Source organism: Octopus bimaculoides, chromosome 21, assembly GCF_001194135.2.
Source record: "Octopus bimaculoides isolate UCB-OBI-ISO-001 chromosome 21, ASM119413v2, whole genome shotgun sequence".
In the NCBI taxonomy this organism is placed as follows: domain Eukaryota; kingdom Metazoa; phylum Mollusca; class Cephalopoda; order Octopoda; family Octopodidae; genus Octopus; species Octopus bimaculoides.
The window spans coordinates 32,886,588-32,895,158 of record NC_069001.1 but is presented as its reverse complement, the minus strand read 5'-3'; the positions used below and the strand labels follow the sequence as shown (position 1 = coordinate 32,895,158).

Here is an 8,571-nt window from a genome sequence, read left to right as displayed (position 1 = left end):
GTGTGTGTGCGTGTGTGTTCTCTTTTTTTTAGTTTTAGAGTAAATTTTGACTGGTCACCTACTGGGTAGCAAGGTTGTTTATCACCTATGTATGTATGTATGTATGGATGGATGGATGGATGGATGGATGAATGAATGAATGAATGAATGAATGAATGAATGAATGAATGAATGAATGAATGGATGGATGGATGAATGAATGGAAATAGATACAAATAGACAGCATAAGCTGGCATGTCACTACTGAAAGTAGCAGCTGCATTGTGAGGTTGAGAAAGCTTTTCATTGTCATGTTGATTCCAAATCAACTCAAAAGTTGCGGAAGAGAGAACAAAATCACCGTTGCTTCATTTCGCAAGCTGATACGAAATTCCAGGTGATTCTTGAAGAATCTATTAAGTTAGAGGACGATGCACCTTCAACTTTGTTACCAAATTAACAATCGACAAATATCAACATTTTTAATTCATCAAACAAACAATGTTTAAGAAAGTTATTAAAATCTGTCAACAGATCTCTGATTTAGTATCACTGAACAGAATGCTGATATACATGTGTGTGTGTGTTATATGCATGTATATATATATACATCTGTGTGTGTGTGTGTGTGTATATATATATGTATGAATGTATGTATGTATATGTGGTTGTGTATATATATATATATAAAACTTACCTTTTGTTTAACATTGTCTTGTCCAACCTGAGTCATGACTGATTTTGTTCGGCTATCAAAAACAATAGCACCAGTAGTATCTGGAATAAGACCAAAAAACGAAATATAAATATTAATGTAAAACAAAACAAAAAAAACATACATAAGCATATATATATAAAATGTAATACAAAATAAAAGTGATTATAAAAAGAAAAATAAATTAAATAAAAAAGTAAAAAATTTTAATTCTTTCACAGCTGAAGGACAAGGTCATTCTACCCAGCATTACTTGGCCATGTCATGTTCACATGTTCTTAAGAAGCAACAGCTGCTGCCTGGACCATATGAACTTCCACCACCCTCAACTGCCACCCTCCACTCCACCCCTATCACCACCACCACCACCACCATCACCACCCTCACCCACACTATTGATCTCTTTCATTGTGGCTAATCGAATGGTCAAGAACATTCAAGAAATGAAAGTTTGCCTTTCATATTTGTCTGTATTTGCAGTCGTGACTTCTGTCACAGTGATGGTAGCAGTGGCGGTGGCTGTGGTGGTTTTTATGTGGAACTTAACTCACGTACATGACAAAAGAAAAATTAGACCTTCGATTATCTGATTAACAGCTCTGTACAGAACAGAGAGAAATTACCGTATTTGACAGCATATAAGATGCACATCCCCCACCAAAATGTCTCAAAGAAAACAAAAACCCTCAACTCAGGACCCTATGCGTGAAGTTTAAATATTAGATGCATTAAATTGGACACTAAACTCCACTTGCGAAGACCTGTTGAGGCAAGTGAAATCGAACTAAATTCGACGACTGGCACCCATGCCAACACCATCTCCCTCATTGGACACGAAACTCAGCTTGCAAAGACTTATTGGGGCAAGCGAAAGCGAAATTGTGATGGCACCTGTGCTCAGCGTCGCCTTTCTGGCACTTGTGCCCGCGGCATGTGTAAGGACTTTCGAGCGAGATCGTTGCCAGTGCCCCTGGACTGGCTCCTGTGCAGGTGGCACGTAAAATATACCATTTTGAGTGTGGCCGTTGCCAGTACCGCCTGACTGGTCTTCGTGCCGGTGGCACGTAAAAAGCACCCACTACACTCTCTGAGTGGTTGGCGTTAGGAAGGACATCCAGCTGTAGAAACTCTACCAAATCAGATTGGAGCCTGGTGTAGCCATCTGGTTTCACCAGTCCTCAGTCAAATCGTCCAACCCATGCTAGCATGGAAAGCGGACGTTAAACGACGATGATGACGATGATGATGATTTCTGCACTAAAAACTTCTTTCCTATTTATCCATCCTTCTGTTTTCTCCACCCACTATTGCTTGTAGAGTCATGGAAGTGGAGTCCTCACATACTTCATAGGGTCCTATCAGAAGCCACCATTATTATATTTTCCAGCTGGATTCTCAAGCATGACCCACTGAGACCGTGGCTTATTATCAAACTATCTCCTTCTTGGTCTACTAACCAGGCCTTCAACTGGTTGACTTGGCTTGAAGAAGTCGTCTTTGTGATCTTTTCCTGTGATATTCTAAGCACATTCATAGTATCAGAGCTGTGACCTGGAGAAGTAAGCGGCTCAACCTGACGAAACTCCCTAATCTCAAAGCAATGCACTCTGTCGAGTAAGGTTACTCCAGAGACCCTCTGCAGGAACCTGATTTTGGCCCCCTTTGTATTTTCAAATTTCTGAATATGCACTACTGAAGTTTGGGTGTGTCTAATATACCTATGCGTCTTTTAAGTCATCAAATGTGGTAATGAAAAAGCAAAAATTAAAGGAAGAGGGTGAGAGCCCTAAAGAAAGGAGAGAGAGAGACAGAGAGAGAGAGATAGAGAGAGAGAGAGAGAGAGAGAGAGAGAGAGAGAGAGGCAGGCAGGTAGACAGACAGACAGACACGCAGACAGGCAGATAGACAGACAGACGGATATGGGTAGAGAATCAAACCACAGTATAAACCCTTTCCATACCAACCTGCCTGAGAGCACCCCTTCCAGTTTTGAAGGGACCCAAATAAAAACTTCCACTAAAATTTCCTGTTGATTTATGTTTGAAATATTATCTTTTATAATGACAAAGTTATTTTGATAGACTCTTCGTTATTTTCAAAATTAAATTGAAACAAAAGCAATGTATTTTAACAGAAATATGGTGAAAAAAGGATTAAAGATTCCATGTGCATGTGTGTGTGTGTGTGTGTGTGTGTGTGTGTGTGTGTGTGCATGTGCATGTATCCAACATCACTTGACAACCGAAGTTGGTGTGCTTATGTCCCCATAACTTAGCAGTTCGGCAAAAGAGACTGACTGAATAAGTACTAGGCTTACAAAGAATAAGTCCTGGGATCAATTTGCTCAACTATAGGCAGTGCTCCAGCATGTCCGCTGTCAAATGACTGAAACAAGTAAAAGAACAAAAGAATACACACACACACACACACACACAGAGGCAAACATACATAGAGACAATATTTGCATGTATTGTGTACTACCATTACAACTACCACTAACTTCTCCAGTCACCATTACTTACTATTCAAACTATTAATATCTGAAATAAATTGTCTTGCCAAGTACACAAGCATGAGTGAGAGAGTACATGAATGTACTTCCTCAAATTATTTCAATGTACTCTATGCTAGCTTCTTAATATCATAACTATCGGTAACTAAAAGAAACTTATTGCCAAGCAATTACATTGCTTCTCATTTGCCATGTAACTGGTTTTGTTCTTCAATTAAACTCTAATGAACCCAGAATGCATACAAGTAAGCAAAATTTCAAAAATCAAAGCAAAAAAGAAATTACATTTAGTAACCACTGATAAAAAAAAAAAGTTTAAAATTCCTAGTTACTGGGAAATTAGAAGAGATATTGAATCAATCAAGAAAAAAAAACAAAATGAACTTAAACAGGGTCACCTAGTTTTTTTTTTTTTTTTTGTGAATTGAATATGTTGGACGTGGGCGGAGTGGTGGTAATGGCCACAAAACGTAGTTTATCAGTTATCTGTAATACTTACACATACACAGATATTTGCATGTGTGTGTGTGTCTACATTTGAAAAAGTGAAGAGAGATGGCTTTTGGGTGGGAAGGGGAATAATTTTTTTTATTTTGATAATAATGTTTAGAGTGAGTGACTCTGGTATGAGTTTCAAGGTTCAAATAGCCAGGCTATTTGAAGCTTGAAGCTCATACCAGAGTCACTCACTGTATACATTATTATTCAAATAAAAATTCTTTTCTACTCTAGGCACAAGGCCCGAAATTTTTGGGAGGGGGCTAGTCTATTAGAGCAACCTCAGTAAGCAACTGGTACTTAATTTAATTGTTCAAATAAAAATTATTCAAGAAAAGCCTTCTCTACTCATTTTTTCAAATATATAATACTGTACCAAGAGCTTGCTTTTTATTATTCTACTATATATATATATATATATATATATATATGGATACAACCATGTGTGAATCTGTGCATGTACATACATATATACATTCTACATACATGTATACACACATATATTATATATATAGATATACATACACACGTGTCTATATGTATGTGTCTACACACACATACCTATACACACGTATTTATATGTTTGTGTATAAACACATGTATATACATGCATACATACACATGCAAAGGCACATTCATATGTACACACCATATTTATTACAGTTCTCCAAGTTACACAATGGCTAGTTTAAAACTGACTGTTTCATAGGAACTCCTATATGCTGATAACCTAGTCCTTACAGCAGAATCTCTGGAAAAAAACAAACTTACAAAAGAAAATTCTAAATGCAGAAGTGAAAGGCCCCAGAATAAACTGCAGAAAAACAAAAGTTTTAGTAAACGGAATAAAACAGCACTTGGCTGACACCAAAGAAATGGTCAGATTCAATATGTATAAAAGGAAGTAATAAGAAACATCATATAGTGTACAAGGTGTGGACTATAGGTGCGCAAGAGATGTACAGGGCTCACAGTGAACAAAGACTTAATATGTGGCAAATGAACAGGGATGGTTAACAGTTGGTGTAGTTGTAAAATGAATTACTTTCAAAGTTTGGAAGGTTCTATACAAATAGTTGATAGTCTCTGTTACTTGGGAAACTGAGATAACAGTTTCAGAGTTCTGAAATAGGGTACTGCAAAAGTACAGACAAAGTGGGGGAAAATTGAGAGAGTTACTACTTCTGTCAATATCAAAGGGATTCTCTCTTTTGAGCAAAAGGTAAGTTGTATGTAACTTGTGAGCAAAGTGTGATGATGCATAGTAATGAGACATGGGCACTGACTACAGAGGATGTGTAAATGTTAGAGAGTAACGAAGCAACCATGCTCTGTTGGATGTGTAATGCTAATATGCCTAGACAACGATTTAGTAGAGATGAGCCAAGAGACATATCAAGTATAAGAGGAATGAGTTGTGTTGTGCAAGAATAAACAGTGCGTTGGTGCAGAGATGTATTCATTTTTTCGAAGCTGATGCTTCACTCTTTTTTATTCCGTTACTTCAATTTTTCCATTCCTCAAATTATCTTTATACATTTTAAATTAAATAAAAATTAAAACATTAATTTACCTGACAGTTGTCAAAATTTACGTTTCAAGACAGTGAATGTAAGAGAGATAACTCTGCTAATCTATAATCACGAAGTGAAGGGAGATAACCTGATGATAGACAGTTAAAGTGGAGAGGGGACAGTAAAACGTTTGAGGTGAAGCAGTTGTATTGAACTTGTTAGAACGACCAACACCGAAGTTGTCATCGGACAAAACTGAAAATAACGAAAGAATTAAAAATATTCCAGACTTGTTAGACATATGTATCAGCACAGAATGTGAATATTAAAATCAATAACTCTAACAACAACGATGAACGCTGATGTAATGATGCGTTGGCGTGGCTGTAGGGTAAGACGTTTACTTCCCAACTACAGGGTCTCGGGTTCTGTCCCACTGCGTGGCACCTTGAGCAAGTGTCTTCTACTATAGCCCCAGACAGATCAAAGCCTTGTAGATGGATTTACTTGGTAGAAACTGAGAGAAACCCATCACACACACACACACACACGTGTGTGTGTGTGTCTTCCTGTTGCGTTTATCCGTCACCACTGCTTGACAACCGGTGCTAGTATGGTTACGTCCACGTAACTCAGGGGTTCAACAATAAAGACCGACTGGATAGGTGTCAGGATTACAAACAAACGAAAAACTACCAGGGTCGATTTGTTTGCCTAAACCTTTCGAAGCAGTGCCCCAGCATGGCCACAGCCCAATGACAGAAACTAATAAAAGATAAACTATGTAATTCCTTCCTGGTTACAGAATAAACTGCGACCTTCTGGGATAACCGATAGCAATTCTCTTCAACTTATAAAAGGCTCTTACCTTAATGCTTGGCAAAGAGACAATTAGTAAGAAATAGAGGTGATGCTGCTGCTGCTGCTATAGGAAGCAGGCATTGTGACGACTGAGCATGTATATCAAGCTATTACATGCACACTAACGGTATTTGTGCAACAACAGATATCAAACAAATAAACACATGATATGATGAACGTCCTCAAAAATGACAACAAAAAATTGTGTACCAAAGCAGACAGAAGGGTAACCGAAACTCCTTAAATAATGAAGGGAGCAAGGAGTAAAAAGTGAAGAGTGGTGGTGGTGGTGGTGGTTTGTAATGTTTGCTAGCAGCTATATGCTTACGAAGATGGATATGTTAGTAATGTCATTTACATTTTGAATAGTTATATACAGTGGTTCGTCCAAGTCCTGATAGCAGCTGTAGACTCACTCACAGAGACTGATGTAGTTAGGTGAATCAACACAATGCTTAAGACACAAACTAGCAGCTCTGACTGGAAAAATCATTCAATCCAGAACAACTAAAAACCAAGCAAAATAAATAAATGTCAATAAAATAAATAAAAAAAATATTGATAGAAGAGATTAAACAAATAGCAATTGATTGTGAAATCAAGGCAGAGTTTGACCTAAGAAAACTATGGGTAAAGCTCAAACTACAGAAAAATAACAAAATTAACAGAAAATTATTTAAGAACATGATAAGGCAAAAGTGTTTAATTTAAACAGTAAATGACACAGCTGATAACAACTGAAACAATGTAAGTCAGGGCAGTCTAAGGTTCTGTTACATTGTGAAGCTTTATTAAGTCATGAAGTTTTTAAAAAATTCATTTGCTCAAATAGCATTTTAAATTAAATAGACCAATCTCACAAAGGGTTTCATAATGATATCGTTATCATGTCATCATCATCAGTGATGTTGTTGTCATCGTTGTTGTTGTTTTAACATCCACGCTTGCATGGGTTAGACGGAAGTAAGGTAATATTTCCCCAATGCCAGACATGTTTTCCATAGAAGATCGGAAACGATGGACACCACTCCCATGATGGTGACACTCCTTTTACAACTAACGCATAAAGTCAAAGGTAGGAGACAGAAATACTTACACACGCAAACACACATACACATGCAAACACACACAAACACATGCAAACATACACAAACACATACATACACATACATACATATACATGCATACATACATACCTACATACATAGACAGATGAACACATACACACACACATACATACATACATACATACATACATACAGGCATACATACAATGGGCTTCTTTCAGTTTTCATCAACCAAATCCACTCACAAGGCTTTGATTGGTACAGGCCTAGAGTAGAAGACACTTGCCCAAGGTGCCACACAGTGGGACTGTACTTGAAGCCAAGTGTCAGAAAGCAAACTTCTCACCACACAGCCATGCCTGCACCTAAACGCTAAACATAACTGGGGAGCTGTGATACACAGTCACAAGTAATTACTCAGGCAGTGGGACAACAATCACTGATTTGGAACTTTTAGAGACAAAAGAGTTTGTGGGAGAAACAGGCTAAAGGTTTTGTTACGGATTGTTACAGGTGATCAGCACATGCCTCAATAACGAAGCTACCAACCAACAAGGACCTCAATGGGGTTATGTTACCCACTAGAAATAGCAAATAAAATCTCCCTCCTATCACACCCTACTGTCTTAGCATTCACACAACTCAGGCAAGACTCAGCTAGCTTTCTGCTCTCACAAATCGTTTATTTTATTTTGCTTTTATTTTTTTTATTAATTTATGTTTTTTTGTTTTGTTTCCATGCAGGGCCATTACAGCACATTGTAACTCCCCAAAAGCTCTCATCCTTTTCCACTCGTTTTATGACATTCAACTACCAAATGGCTTTCTTTAGTCCTATATGCATTTACTGAAAAACTAAAAACGCCTGTGACCACAGATCTGCTACATTGAAGCCAGCTTGGGGCTATACAAAAGCAACCACAACAAAAACAACAGGCATAACATTGTAACATCTGCAGCCTTACTTAAATGTACCCGCGATAATTGCTCAACAGATGACCCTGTTTACTGAACAGACAAGTTTAACAACAAGAATAATCTAGTGCAGTGGCTCCCAACTTGTGGTCTGCAAAGGTAGTACTAGGGGTCCGTGAACATGTTAAGCTGACAGACTTTTCAATATCCTGGGGTCAGGGGTAAAAACTCATTTAAATGAAAGAGGTCCTTGGTAGTGAAAAGGTTGGAAACCATTCATACATTATTTACATTTGACGGATATTTGTCCTCATCTTGTTTGCTGTTAACACAACGTTGTGTTAACAACAAACAAGATGAGGACAAATATCCGTCAAATGTAAATAATGTAAATAATTTCTCATCTCTTAAATATAGAACTGAATCACTCATACAGTCTTTTCTACTCTAGGCACATGGCTCGAAATTTTGGGGGAGGGGGGGCAGTCGATTAGGTCGACCCAGTACGCA

The 8,571-nt window shown here is 37.7% G+C and overlaps 1 protein-coding gene across 9 annotated transcripts in view; it reads right to left on the bottom strand.

Moving 5' to 3' along the window:
- LOC106882018 (SPATS2-like protein) overlaps positions 1–8,571 on the bottom strand; it is a 130,091-nt gene that overhangs the window by 37,595 nt on the left and 83,925 nt on the right. For 8 of the 9 annotated variants that reach the window (XM_014932567.2, XM_052975448.1, XM_052975447.1 and 5 more), the window contains one exon: positions 677–756. In XM_014932567.2, the coding sequence (XP_014788053.1) occupies positions 677–756 (80 nt within the window). Of the gene's footprint in view, positions 1–676; positions 757–6,437; positions 6,518–8,571 lie in introns of those variants that run through there. The other variant, XM_014932570.2, reaches the window with a different exon arrangement.